This window comes from Conger conger, chromosome 14 (assembly GCF_963514075.1).
Source record: "Conger conger chromosome 14, fConCon1.1, whole genome shotgun sequence".
NCBI lineage: Eukaryota > Metazoa > Chordata > Actinopteri > Anguilliformes > Congridae > Conger > Conger conger.
The window spans coordinates 36,732,045-36,747,589 of record NC_083773.1 but is presented as its reverse complement, the minus strand read 5'-3'; the positions used below and the strand labels follow the sequence as shown (position 1 = coordinate 36,747,589).

At 43.7% G+C, this 15,545-nt stretch overlaps 1 protein-coding gene across 1 annotated transcript in view; it reads left to right on the top strand.

The window, feature by feature from the left end:
* The window catches only part of ptprt (protein tyrosine phosphatase receptor type T), a 323,151-nt gene that overhangs the window by 169,241 nt on the left and 138,365 nt on the right, over positions 1 to 15,545 (top strand). Inside the window, exon 10 of the mRNA XM_061219124.1 lies at positions 14,331 to 14,532. Within this exon, the coding sequence (XP_061075108.1) occupies positions 14,331 to 14,532 (202 nt within the window). The remainder of the gene's footprint in view (positions 1 to 14,330; positions 14,533 to 15,545) is intronic.

Here is a 15,545-nt window from a genome sequence, read left to right as displayed (position 1 = left end):
AAATTGTTATTCACCTTGAAGTGGAGGGAGACCGCCAGCTCCCTTCTCATACTAATGAATTATTGATCAGCAAAATTAGTTTTGTGCAATTGGGATGTTAGGGAAGCAACACAAAGAGAGTGGCACTGTGTCCAATTTGTTTAATGTCGGCGCGCGTTTGTGTACGCGGGTGTGTGTGCAGGCGTGTGCGTGTGTGTGTGTGTGTTTGTTTGTTTGTGTGTGGGTGTCTGTGTTGTGTGTGTGCATATGTGTGTGTGTGTGTGTGTGTGTGTGTGTACGCATGCGGGTGTGTTTGTGTATGGGTGTCAGTGCTGTGTGTGTGTGTGTGTGCATGTAGGGGGGTGGGAGGTGAGTCCATGTGAAGGCTAGCTGTGGTTCACAGACACATCATTAAGGTAAAATTAGTCCCCGCCATTTTCTTGGTAATAACGGTGACAGCATTTACTAAACATATTGAGCCGGGTACAATGTGTTCTCATTTCCCGCTGTAATTGCCATAATAGCTTTCATTGATTTAATTAAAAGCCTCCAATGGCAATTATCAGAGTTCTGAGGGAGCGCGAGCCTCTTCATTTCTGGAGCGGGAGCGGGAAGATCAGGCGTGCAGCCGCCTCTGTAGGTTCTGAGGCAGGTTAGGCAGTGGATATCGATGGCGTGCTAAAGGGGCAGCTGCATGGCTTGTTACTGCCTGCTAATTGGCAGCTGAGCTTGAACTGCCACATTGATCATAGGTCACAGGTCTCCCCCCTCCCCATCTGCCCAGCCTCAGTAACCCTCTCTCTCTCCTCTCATTACCCCCAACGCTAACCCCCCCCCCCCCCCATACCCAAGCCTCTTTGCTACATCCACCTACCAGTTTCTACATCCAATCTGCCAACCGCTATTACCATCTCTGGCCACCTTATCCACCCAACACACAGATTTCACTGCAGCAAAGACCTCTGCTAATGCTGTGGCTAGTGCGCTAATACTGCCTTTAGTGCACCAGTCTGTGGCTGGTGTGCTAATGCTGCAGCTGGTGTGCTAATGCTGCAGCCGGTGCCGGTGTGCTAATGCTGCAGCCGGTGTGCTAATGCTGCAGCTGGTGTTCTCATGCTGCAGCCGGTGTGCTAATGCTGCAGCCGGTGTGCTAATGCTGCAGTTGGGCTGGTGTGCAAATGCTGCGGCTAGTGTGATAATGCTGCGGCTAATGTGCTAATATGCTAATGCTGTGGCTAGTTCACTAATTCTGCTGCTAGACCGCTAATGTTGCCGCTAGTGGGCTAATGCTTCTGTGCTCAAGCCTGCAAAGCTCAGCTGATTAATAGCGGTAACAGGGATAACAGAACGGCCAGGCTGTGCGGAGGAGCAGGAGCGTGATAACGGTCTACCACTTCCCAGCACACAGAAACAGCTTCGACGCGGAGCTTACAGGATGTTTCTCAGCAACCACTCTCTTCAAGTCATCCAGGCTTTTCTGAAATGAAATGAGTTGACTGAGTGAAAGAGGACACATCTGGAGTGAAGCAAAGCTGTTCTGGCATTGATCAGCACTGATGAGCCTGCTTTAGTATTTTCCGTATTTACTTATTTTCTTTCACAACCTGATTTGTGAACACTGTTATTTGTATGCAAATTGGACCAAAAAATGAAACATCAACTAAATACTCGTGCTGCGGTTTCTGTTGAAATTGTTCATCGTATCGTTGAAGCGTTTTCATAAACTTAACGGAGGCTGCACAAAGTCTTGCACTTCTTTTGTTGTTGGAATTGAAACATGGATCTGGATTCACGTGGTATTTGCCACGGATTCAAATACTTTTCTGCATTTGTCTAAGCTTGCCTGGTGTTTTGGAACAAATGAAATAATCCCAAAAGTGTTAACTCCACCCAATGGCCCAAATGCACCAGGCAAGATTAATAGAGCACAGAAAATTATTTGAATCCCGAACAAATACTATTTGAACCCAGGTGTGCTTTCAGACACAGATATGATGCGGAATCATGCGTGTTATGTATCAATCAGGCGCACAGGGCTGGAAGTGGAGAATGCAGGTTATATATCCAGGTCACCGCCAGCTAAGCTTTTCTCCTTAATGCTCTTAAGGGAGGATCGCGCAAAGATATTATACGTTTGGCTGATTATGTATTCCGTTGAATTTACCGAAGTTCTCGCAATTAACGGGGGTCGATTTCTGAGAGAGATTTCTCAGCCTCTAAAGAGCAGGTATAAATCAAGGTGCAAGCAATACACAGACCTGGTAATGGACCTCTAAGGTGCACTGGGAGAATCTTTGCAACAGGAATCACACTATTTCAACTCCACGGGCCAGAAGTCATCAAACGGTAGATTAAGCAACCGCATAATAATTAAGGCTGGGTGTTTCTCATGGAAAATATTGGCTAAAGTCACAGAGCAGTCACGCCAAAATTGTTTCAAAAATACTGATTTATTAAACTGACTAATATATTGAACTGTAGGAAATGACATGCGCAACTGTAGTGATGGTAACAAGTGCTTGAGGTTTCAAAAACATCAGTGGGCAGTTGCTGTTCGTGATAAAATACAAGTAAATACATTAATAGGCTAGTGCATTTAATCACGGAAAGAGCTCGTTTTGTGTACCCCCTGTCTCTGGTTACTGGTTACCATAAGACAGGGATCAGCAACTCACGGTCCTCAAGGGCTGAGAACTGCTGTGGCTAAGGTGCTTGACTGGAATCCAGAAGGTTGGTGGTCCAAGTCGCAGTGTAGCCACTGCTGTTGGGCCCTTGGGTAAGGCCCTTACCCCACATCCTCCAGGGAGGATTGGTCCCTACTTTGTCTAATCAACTGTAAGTCGCTTTGGATAAAAGCATCAGCTAAATAGCTGTAATGTTACTGTAATGCTGGTTTTCCGCCCTCCCTTTACCTGGGAGCTGGATGTGAAGACAATCTGGCTTGTAGCATGAATTACCCGGGAGAAAATAATTTGGATTGGAGGGGCAGAGTTGAAGATCCTGGCCATAGGACAGTAGTGTTGAACTGTGTGGGGGCTGAAATCTGAAATGAACATAGACGTGCACACACAGGGCTGGCTCTAAACCAGTGCTCTAAATGCACACCTCACTCCTGGTCCTGGAGAGCCGCAGGGTGTGCTGGCTTTTGTTTTCACCTTAATATCAGCAACCCATTCAGACCCAAGAAAGCAGGTGAGGTGAGTTAACTGTGTAATTAACTTCTCTCATTGATCAATTCATTGCTGAGTAATGAAAGCCAGCACACCCTGCGGCTCTCCAGGACCAGGAGTGAAGAATCCTGCTCTAAGCTACTGGAGGCCGTAGGCTACATTTTCTCTGGAGGACCTCTTTTAAGATATGTCCTACCGACCATCAAGCACCGAAGACTGAATTCAAACGTGTTGTTAAAAGCGTGACATTTTTGTTAACAGCTGTTAACAGCCGTTAGCTACAGCACACAAATTAGCATTCAGCCTTGTCCTCACATGTAGAAAAATAAATCTAAGGATGCTCAAAGGCCCAAGGCAGTTACCTATTCACCCGGTTATGCCGACATAACAACCAGCCGACCCACAGTAGCCGCGTTTACACGCAGAATATTTCCTCATTCCAAATAATTCGTTCCGATTGACGATTCCAAATGAGCCCTTCACATGCACACTGAATAAATTTGATCTGATTAAGGTGTGTGTTTACATGCCGAGCATTTAATCAGAATAACACATTTTAACATACGCAGAATGATCTCATGCGTTGTGTATTAGGTACAATAATTGCATTTCTGCCGTCACTTTTCTGGCAGCAGCATCAGCTGTATACAATTATCTTGCGACCACCGAAGCGTTTCAAGATTTTTTGCTTCTTTTAATGTTTAATGTTGATTGCACAAAAAAAAAAGAGTCGAAACTCGGTGGTGTCACTTCCCCTGTGAACGAACATACAATATATATTTAATCCAAAGAAAGTAGTTGGTTTAAGTGTTTAGATGACATACTCAGTGAGCACTTTATTAGGTATTTATTAGACTTATTTTTTAGACTTTAGACTTTTGACTTCTTAGACTTAGACTGCTGTAGCCTGTCCATGTAGAGTTATGATGTGTTGTGTGTTCAGAGATGCTCTTCTGCATACCTCTGACGCCTCTCATTAACAAGGCATTTCTGTCTGCAGAACTTTTTTTGCACCATTCTTTGCAAACTCTAGAGACTAGTGCGTGTGAAAATCCCAGGAGATCAGCAGTTTCTGAGATACTCAAACCACCCTGTCTACCACCAACAATCATTCCCCGGACAAAGTCACTTAGATCACATTTTTTCCCCATTCTAATGGTTCATGTGAACATTAACTGAAGCTCCTGACCTATATCTACATGATTGTGTGCATTGCACTGCTGCCACACAATTGGCTGATTAGATAATCGCTTGAATAATTAGGTGTAATAGAGTAAAAATGTTCCTTATGAAGTGCTCGGTGAGTGTATTCTCCTGTTAACTGGATTGTCAAAAGGTTTAGACTACCCCTTTTAAACCAAATAAAATTTCAATCGGAATAGGATAATTTGTTCTTATTGAGTGGTTACATGAGGCATCTTTATTCCGATCGGCCTGTTAATTCGATAAAATATGGAATAAAAGGCTTCATGTAAACGGGGCTAGTGTCAGCATCACCGATAAGGGCTCTTTAATGCAAGCCCTGAATCCACCTGCCATCTTCTGCTGGGACTCACAGTCAGCCATGATTTATGAACAGCTCACACTTATCAATCACTCTTCACCCAGGGACCTTCAGCCCCACGACCTTGTTTCCTGAAGTCGCGAGTCTTAAGTGTGTCATTCTTACGAAGTCATTTTATCATGAAAAATCTGAGACTGAAAGGAAGTGATTTCAGAAATATTTGTTCTGCTTTCACTCATTTTGCATATTCTGCAAAGCAAACTTTTAAGGTGATGAATGGCAATCCAGAACAGGAAAATGGGACCCTAATTGCCTATTCTGAGGATGCCCAAAGAAATGGGACTGTGATAAAGTATTCCTGGGAACTCCATAAGAACAGGGGACTGTCATAAAACATTCCTGGGAACTCCATAATACAAAGGGACTATCATAAGGTATTCCTGGAGACTCCATAAGAAAAATGGACTGTCATAAAGCATTCCTGGGAAATCCATAAGGAAAAGGACTATCATAAGGTATTCCTGGGATTGTAATAAAAAAAAATTCAGGGAATGCCATGAGAAAATGGGACTGTCACAAATCATTCCTGTGGACTTCATAAGAAGAAGGTATTGTCAAAGTATTCATAGAACTCCATAAGAATAATGGGCTTTCATAAAGCATTCCTGGGAACTTTATAAAAAAAAGGGACTATCATAAAGCATTCCTGGGAACTTCATAAGAAGAAGGTACTACCATAAAGTATTCATGGAACTCCATAAGAAAAAGGGACTGCCGTAATGCATTCCTTAGATCTTCATAAAAAACTGTAATTATATATTCCTGGTTTCCTCAAGGAAACTAAGAAAACAGGATTTATGGTGACCAGGCCCTGAAGGGAGAAAGGAATCGTATGAAGCTGAAAGATAAATAAACATACAAGGTCTCTTCATATAAGGATTTGCGTACCCAGGGGAGGCCATTCGTTCTGAGACGATGCTCTTCATGAATCCTGTGGGGGGTCTCCTGTCCCCCACCGCAGCAGACCCTGTGGTTTCCCTTCAGGGGGTGTAAGGCATGTACGATTCACCTTCTAGCAATTTTTACCTCCTTCCACATAGTGTAATTTTCCTTGCCTCTTGATTGGCTCTCGGTTGCCGCTGTCAGTAGTCCATCACCGAGCTGCGATTTTTCACCTTCGCCGAACGAATTCCTAATGAAAATGGCGGCATGGATATCCGCGGCGAGATTACCGCATAAGGTAATCTCGCTGTGAGCAACAACACCTCTCGGGCTCCGTATGGCACCGGCTACCCCCTAATCCTCCTCCTGTCTGTTAAATAAGGAGCGGCCTTCAGGCGGCTGATCTATCAATCGAGCTATCTGCCTAACGAAGACGAGCGGTCCCCTGAGGCCCGGGAGATAGAGAGCCGTCTCCCCGCGGGTTCAGCCCCGCCCCGTACCGCTGCTTTCTCATTTCCGGCGGTAATGTGGCGGATTGACAGATGGGCTAATGCGGCGTGAGAACCTGCGGGTGGGGGACGTCAGCGTGTGTGATGCGTGCATGTCCCGCGCTGTTCGCCCTTCGCCGTTTCAAAGGCAAGCTGAGGTCAAGTTCTTCAGAAGCATACCGACGCGTCTTCAAGTATGTATTCCAAAAATGTTACACTTGTGTATTTTCAGACCAAAGTTTTTCGTCCATCTGCTTTGTGGAAAACGAGATTTTACAAGATTTGACTTCATCGTGTACCAGTGGCTCTGTCTTTGTCAATGTATTGTCTGTCACCTTTTCCGTTCCCCTCCAATCTTCTTTTCACGCAGTGGTGCGCATCCTCATTTGACGTCCTCCTCCTCATTTGACTCCCCAAAAATTCACCCAGAAAGATCTGTTGCACTTGTGTATACATCATATGGCGGAAGCTAGTGCTGCTCTAACTCCTGTTTCAGTGTGTCTTTAACCCAAAATACAGGCACTGGGCTGGGGAACACTAACATAGTGAGACGTAGTGAGACCAACCAAAAAGCATACACTGCAAAAGCTACAAAGGGGTCATAAGTCGCACCTCAGACACTTATTTTCCAAAAATCGTGCTTCCTCATTCTGGCCTTCCGGTGTGTTCTGTTAACGCTCTTCTCTGGAGCCCACTAACTCCCACTGCAACATGTCAGCACACGTGTGATAGACACACTTGCCACCCAGACAAAGGGATGTCGACATTTAACAGTGATGAATGACAAGACATTTAAAAAAACTGCCTAGGGGAGTTCCTTTGTCATTTGACCCCAGTGTACACCCACCTGATACAAAACACTCGACACTGCTGGGGAATGTTCTGGTTAGATTCCTATTGTATTGGATTCCTGTTGGATTCCCATATGGAACTCGGACCCACGTTGAATACTGTGAACATTGGCACAGCCGGGAGTGTTGCTAGGCCCAAACAGTACCGCATAAATACAAGTGGTATAAAGCTGGCTCAAGCCTCTTTTACAAAACAAGCCCATCTGTGCAGGCATATCCCAATAGGAAAGGCAATTTTTTAAAGAGACAAACATAGTTTATATGTGTCTCTTTAAAATCTTTATAATTATCAGGTCCAGGATCACACATCTTTCTTCCCTGAGTTTGCACGCCTGCACGGGCACAGGGACTGTACATCTGGGCCGCACCATTTAAAACCTCCGGTAAAATCCATCTTTGCCAGCTATGCTGCAGCTAAAGCTGCTCATGGTGATCACAAATCTGGTCTACCTGGGTAAGACCTGGTCAACCGGCTATTGCTGGTAGTTTGTTGTTTGTCTGTTTCAAACTATAGCTTAAGCTGGTCAAACCAAACTGGGAGCTGGTCTGGCCTGGTCAACCAGGTACCAACTATTTTAAAACCCAGCTTGAACAAATCTCATGGAGGACTGCTTTACTCTGGGGCCTGCTGTATCTTGCTAACCAAGGGTCTCCCAGTTGTTTGGACCCAAACCAGAGTCCCAGGACCCATCAGACAGGATTACACATGTAGAACCCTAAAGGCTAGCTGGAGACCCTGATTATACAGTGCAGTCTGTAAGTATTTGGACAGTGGTACAATTTCTGCTCTGTACCCATGAGATTAAAATAGTCGCCTTTAGTCGATATTTACAGGCATATGGGGTGATCAGTGTAGGAATTGCATCACATTTTTATACATAGTACAGTTTTTATACATAGGAGGGGACCAAAAGTAATTGGACAGTTAGCTTCTTAGTTGAAATTGTGTCCAAATACTTACGGACTGCATTGTAGTTTGTGGCACAACCTTTTCGACAAGTGACATATTTTCAACTAAAAGAAGTGTCTCACAACACTTTTCTCAGCATTGCAGAGCTGGAGAATTTTCATGGAAGTCCAAATGGCTTGTTTAAATGCACATTTTCTTCATAGGGATTGTGTGGATTGATTTGGGGACTATGCATTTTGATACTTTCACAGTGTTTTTAGAACGCCTCCAACTCCTTTATAATCCACACAGCGAGGGAAATGTCATTTTCCACAAGATGGGACCTTTAACAGCATCACCAATTCCAGTGTCTAGCCTGAGATAAATCATGGTAATTACATCTTTCTCCGTCTGCTGTCCAGAAAACCCAGGATAACCTTGAATTTATTTGAAAAATCAGCCCTCCTTTACCTTGGTGAGAACTTACCCCCCTTGTGTAGTCTTTGGGACCCTGGGGACCGAGGGACCCCAGGGCCCTGGGACCGTGTGGGAGGCAGGGCTTCAGCCCTGAGTTCAGTCATTCAGACGAAGTGGCGGTCCGTCTCATCTGGAACTCTCGGCGCGCTGGGCTGGGCATCTGGCATCGCCTCCATCACTTGTTGACAGCGCCCCCTGGGGGAAATCATCATCATCTGTCACACGTTCCTTGCTTAGTCCTCGCGTTTGAATGGGAAACGTGTCAGCGTACAGTATTGCTCCAGGCCAGCCCATAAGCACCCCAAAGCAAAGACTGTGTGCTACTGCACCGCAAGCTAAGATGGTGGACTTCTGCCTTTCTACATATGCTCCCAGCTTCAATGAACTCTTTCAGTGAAGACCTGCGCCATATGCTTGCAGCTCCATTAAAACTCAATGGAATGGCTCTCTCCCAGTATAAAAGTGCTCCATATGTTCCCAGCTCCATTTAAACTCGATGGAATGGGTCTCTCCCAGTATAGATCTGCTCCGTATGCTCCCAGCTCCATTAAAACTCAATGGGATGGGACTTATCCACCAAAGACCTGCTGCTTGCTCTCTGTTCAATACCATCATTTAATGCACCTTTTCAAAAAGCGGTTTACAATCGTCTCAGGGCAGACTGAGATGGTTCTTAAGAGAAAAGTATCTGTTTAAGCCTACTTCAAGAGCCTCTTCTCCAGACCTCTCTCCAGGAGTGAACCAAATCCCAAGCCCCCAATTCCAAGCCCCCCATAACCTGTCTGCCTGTCCTCATTGCTACCCCATCTGTGCAAACTCCACTGCAGTTATTCAAGCCCATTCCATTCATCCCCATACGAGCCCTCATGTTATATTTTATCTACCATTAATTTCCTGCTTTGTGCTATTTATTTAGCTGAAACATTTCTTGATGTTAATCCGATATGCAAACTGGTAGAAGTTGTGGAATGTTCATAACCTCAGAGCAAACTGACTGATTAGCACTGCTTTAAAAGTAGAATAGGTACAATTAAAACATTGTTACAAGACCATTGTAAATCCATTCCTATCATTGAAAAAGGCTCACTGACATGTTGACTCGCCCTCTGCCTGTGTTTATAGTTTTAATATATGCAGTTGAGGGGCCGACACTGTACCCAAACATTGTACAGCTGTACAATAATTCAAGCTCACTTGTTGAAAATGTGACAGAGTAGGGGAGGGATATACGGTGTTGTGGAATGAAGGTGTTTGTTGCTGCAATTCACTCTTGGCCGTGAGAAGTACAAAATTACCTGTTGTAACTTTAAGTTGCAGGGCTTTAGGACAATTTGTATAGGCACATTCCCAGCCTGAAATGGCACCTCTATCTCTGATTCATTGCGTATCCACAGCACAGTTCCGGGTGCTTCTTCATGCAAACACAGACTGGAAACATCACCACGGCGCTTAATTAGTTTTGGATTAAATCGAGCAATTAGTATAAATGACAAATAAACACGATAAGCACCCATGAGCTGGAAGAGATGTGGTTTGGCTGCGTTCAGCAAGCAAAATATTTTACTTCGGTTCAGAATACAGTTCAAGACAGTCACGTTTATTTTTCTTTTGTCGTACTGTCCAAGTAGTGAATTCACTTCTTCAGTTTCCTGCTTCCTACACTGAGCTAAGCTACACCTATGCTGCTGCAAACTATGAGCTGCCTGTTGCTTTAACCCAAATCCCACTCTTGTATCCACTTTAATTAGCCTCCCCGGTGCCTGTCAGGAGTGGATACCCCCTTCTCCCCGCTCCCGAGTCAGGATCAAACCCAGGTTTCTTCCTGTTTCCTCCGGGGACTTTTCCTTGTCGCTGTGGCCCTTGGCTGCCTCTGGGGGACCTAGGCCGGGAATGTCTTTGAAGCGCTTTGAGATGCTGGTCCTTTAGTGTGCAAATATAACTGAACTGAGTGGAGTTGAGTTGTACGTATGGGATGTAGGCAATAGGGGCCTGGCTTCATGTTAAATATCGTCTCCGCATGTTTACAATGAGATAATGCGACGCTCGGGTTCAGTGAGTGGAGAGGGTAGCTTTGTGAGTGGTCATACCTGGGTCCGTCATTGTTTCAGATTTAAATACTTCTCTGTGCTCGGTTGACCTTGCCTGGCGCAGTTGAGCCGACAAAAGGACCAGTAGGTGGGGTTCAAGCTTTTTGAGAGTAGTTCAAAGGTTCCAATACAACAGTCAAGCTCAGTAAAGTATAGAAAATCCAAATCAAACAAGTGTATTTGAATCCAAACCAATTATGTATTTGACCCAGGTCTGGAGTGGAGACTGCTGCTTTAGAAAGCGTAATCATGATTTCACCTTCACTTAAACCATCCACAGTCATAGATTCTGTTCCGTTTGACTTTCACCGGGGTGAAGGTTTACAAAACAGAAAAGCAACAGAAAAAGCAAAGGGCAACAGAACTGCATCGTTCCCGGTGTTTGTTGTTGAAACGTTCTCATATTTTATTATGACTGTGAAAAAAACCGGAAAGATAATGTAACCAGCGGAAGACTCTCTCCTTTGTTGACACCTTTGATCCTAGTTCACATTTCGGTGCATTAGATGTATTTTCAGTTGATCCTCTAAACCAGTCCCGCAAGGTACAGCTCCTGTCTGACAAAAAAAAAAGAGTTGAAAGTTATTTTCATTTTACATATAAAGTGCTGAGCCTGTTTTGAAGGCGCATTTGCATTGTTTTCTGCAATTCAGTTGGGTCTATGACTTTGGGCTGTGCTGAGGTAAGCTTTAAGAGTCAACACCAAGTTGTAGGCCTCAAGCCCTGCGAGGTTGAAGGCGGAGGACGGTTTATGTGAAGTTTGTAACACCGGTTGTGTCGTGCCGGTCGCCGGAGCCCCCGGGTTCTCGTCGCACCTGCGTTCTTGTTTAAAATGGCCGCCCAACCTCCCGCTTCAGCCCCCGGGCTTCAGCATAACACCGCCGTCTTCACATTACCCACAATGCTCCGCTGCGGCTCACGCCCGCGGTTTCGCTGAACGGCGAAGTTTGACACTTCGGGCGGGGGGTGGAACTCCGAAAACAAATAGAAATAAAAGAGCGAGGAATTGCATTTTCAGTCGATTTGCCAGGTTTCCATAAATTGTGACGAAAGGGTGTGGCGATAATAAACATTGAATCATTTGTGGCGTTTTATTGGACCTAATCAGGCTTTCCTCACACCAGGAGTGCCTTATAAGTGGGGGGAAGGTACATGAGATATGAGCGCCTGATTGAGTTGGAGGTACTGTGCAGTAAATACATCACAGGTGTAGCTTTTTCACTGGTTTTATGTCTACTCTCTGCAGTGGAAACAGTAATAGAGCTGTAGTTGCGCCAGGGAGGGCATTAAAACATGACAATGACCGCAGATTGATTTTAACAGTGAGTGCGGCATTCATCCAGCCGGCTGCTGCTTCGGAACGGCAGCCTAGCTTCCCCCCTCCCCCGAAACGTAACATTAAAAAAAACAAAAAAAAAGAAGTTAATAACAGACGTAAGTGAGCGTACACTGAAGCGAGAGGAGAAAAGAAAATAATTGAAGAGGTTCAAATAAAGACAATAAGCAAGCTGTCATTTGGACTTTGTTTTGTTTTGATTAGTATTGCTCTCCGAGTCTGAAAACAACTTAAAAATTAAGGCTGACAAGTGTAATTTCTATCTGATGTGGAAAGTCAAGTCAAGGGTTTGTTTTTCTGTTCATACTTTTTTTCCCCCTGGACCACACTTACATGGTTTGAATAGAGATTAGTCCTCATCCACACTGTGTGTGTGTGTGTGTGTGAGAGGGAAACAATAGTTAGGGGATGAAATAAGAATGTATTATTTTACTTATTATTATTATTTTATTATTATTTATTATTTAATTTTATTTAACTTTTACTCTTTGGCTCCAGATTTCCCTCCCATACCTGACCATGTCATTTAAGCCATTATGGACTAAGGCGTCCTATAGAAACCCCACAGAAAGGCCTAGGAATCACAATGCATTTCAACGGTCACATCCGTCTGTTAAGGGAGATTTGTTACATTACATTAATGGCATTTTGGTTCATGGCATACAGTTGATTAGACTAAACAGGAGCAATGCTCCCCTGGAGCAATACAAGGTTAAGGGCCTTGCTAAAGGCCCCAACGGCTGTGCAGATTTTATTGTGGCTACACAGAGGATCGAACCACTGACCTTGCAGGTCCCAGTCATGTACCTTAACCACTACGCTACAGGCCACCCTATATGTAACGTGCAGGTTGTATCCGGCCATAAGGAGTTAAACTATCCAACAAATATGACTCATTTTAATTCAACATTACTGACTTACTTTTCCATTCTTTTTCCTTGGAATGTCCTGTAGGATTAGCTATATTTGGATCAACTCTGGCAGCCAGTCCGGAGCATTCCAGGATGTGTCCTTCACAACCGATTTAAGCCACATCTTGCATGAATTAGCTTTTTTTGCCCCCCTCACGCCACCTGTCTCTTCCGCTCTCAGGTAAAGGCGGCTTCCCCGGCTGCTCCGTGTTGCCCCCGGTTACGCCCGGCACGCGGGACCGTGCCGAATCGAGCGTTCTCCACGCCGCCCTCTTAAGCCCTCTCTGCGGCTGGAAGCTGAGCTGTCACATTGCTTTGCTTTTTTCTTTGACTTCTATAATGCAGCTCAACTGTGAATCGTCAGTCTGAAGTATTTTGATTGCACACACCCCACCCCCCAATCATCGGTTTACACAAACAAAAAACTAAATACAGCACAGCTTCTCAACGGTTTTGGAATTTGGACATCAAACAGTTTGATGTCTCTGGACATGTCTATCTCTGGAACTTGAATTACACCTTTTTTAAGATATATTCAGGAGTATTGTATTAAGATCCATATTGAGTATCAGTGCAAAGGTAGCAACATTACGGTTAGACTACAGAACAGGGGGAACAGGGTTAAGCAAACAATATAAAACTTTTTTTTTTTCAGTATCTTAATAGATACCAAACAGTGTAGCCAAAATGTTTTGTTTACACAAACAAAATACACAAAATACAGCACAGCTTATCAACAGTTTGACATCAAACAACTGTTTGAAATGTTGATATCTCTGGAACCTGAATTCGACCATTTCTAAGATATATTCATGAGTATTGTATTAACTTTCTTGGTTGTTGACGCTGTTGATCCATATCATTGGTACTAAAGGAGCAACATTACGGTTAGACTACAGAACAGGGAGAACAGGGTTAAGCGCAATACAAAGATTGGTTCTCAGTACAGATACCAAACCATGAAGCCCATTCACACTCTGGAACAGTGCCTTAAGAGAAACATGAATGGTGAATGAATAGGGAGTGTCACCCGACAGCCCCTTGGTCTACAGTACGGCACCATTTTGAAAAGTGTTTGTAAAAAAGGAAAGCAGCCCAAACTGTAGCTCACTTACTTGAATTTCTCAGATTTTCTGAACTTTAGCATTAATAGTCACTTTAAACATTGGGTTTTTTTGTCTGTAATTTATGGTATTTATCAGGGAAAGGTTAGCCTTTCTTTCTGTAAGTGATGGATAGTATGAGAGATTTTGACGGCAGTTCTTTTTTTCTCTAATTGATGACTGTTGGCTGGGAATTTTATGGCAGTGTTTTGTCTGTAATTTGTGAATGTTAACAAGGGATTTTGATGGTAGTGTTTTAGTGCTGCCAGGGACGTTTCATTGTTGTCATTCTTTTTGTTTTCTTTTGTCTGTTATTATTGACTGTTAGCTGGCATTGACAAAAATGTTATTTATTTATTTCTTTATTTATTTATTTATTATTTTTTTTATTTTTTATTTATTGACTATTGTTTTTGTTAGTTGTTCTGTCTGTAACCAAAGAAAACCGTGAAAGGTCTCCAGTGTGTTTCTGTGTGTTTTTTGGCTGATAATCATTGAATATTAATGTGGGTTTTCATAGTTGTTGTTTTGCCTGTAACTGACCAGTGCTGGTAGGGGTTTTGACGGCGGCCATTTTGTCTTCCTCTCCGTAGGTCACCTACAAGGCTCTCAGCTCCTTGGACCCCAGCGCGGTGCTGTCCTCCCAGAGGGGCACGGTCTTCAAGCTTCGCAACGAGACGCGGAATCTCTTCGAGGGCCTCTACCCCGGCACCACGTACTTTTTTACCCTCAAAGCCAGCACCAACAAGGGCTTTGGACCGCCTGTCACCACCCGAATCACCACCAAGATCGCAGGTGAGACTAACAATACAATAACCCATGCTGATGGGCTCAGGTTTGTTTTTTATCCATAGTTACGCATGTAACAAAAGGGGTCATATGAAACAGATACGACCTCAGCAATAAGATGGACATGTGTGTCAAGGCCCCAGACAGTATTTAGGCCAGTGTGTTTAAGGTTGCAAACTTGATTTGTTTCAGTGATCTTCCCACTGGGCCAGTGTGACATTCAGTAACCCTTTACTTTTCTCTAGTACGTGTTTGCTGACTTGGGTGAGTTCCTGAATTGTCCCGACTTTGATTCCACTGAGAGAAGCTGGGTCCTAACAATACTGTCTAAAAGTGGTGTAAAACCAGGTTAATCAGAGTGGATGTCCTGGCGTATTCTGTGATTGGCTGTTTGTGTATTCTGTGATTGGCTGTTTGTGTATTCTCTGATTGGCTGGTTGTGTATTTTCTGAATGGCTGTTTGTGTATTCTCTGACTGTTTTATTGCCTTTCTGATTGAAATGCCATCATTTCAACAAGGAAACAAAACAAAAGTAACCACACTCAGTTATTTTAATAAAAGAAAAAAGACAATTTTAATCGATGAATGTCATTTTGCAATAAGTAATGTACTGTACACTGAAATCAAATCATGAATGACTTCTGTATTAATAACATAATAATGGATTTACAATATTATTTACAGTGCATTCTAGTACACTGATGTCATCTAAACAAGTTTGATCTGATATCATATGCAGGTTTTGTTCATATGATGAGGTGTCTTTGAATAGAGACCCTGTGAGATTTTGTCTATTACGTTGCATTGTATTGTGTGTGTTCGAGACCGTGTTTATACGTGCATCTTTTTTTACTGTGCTGAAATTGCAGAACCCCCCTTCCCCAAACCTTATGAGTACAGTAAACATACCTTGTCATACAGCATTTCTGGAGTAACTATAGTATAGATACTTATGGAATTTGCCTCATCCAGAATCTTGAACCTCTCACTTTCAATATTCAGGAGAGAAAGGCGAGAA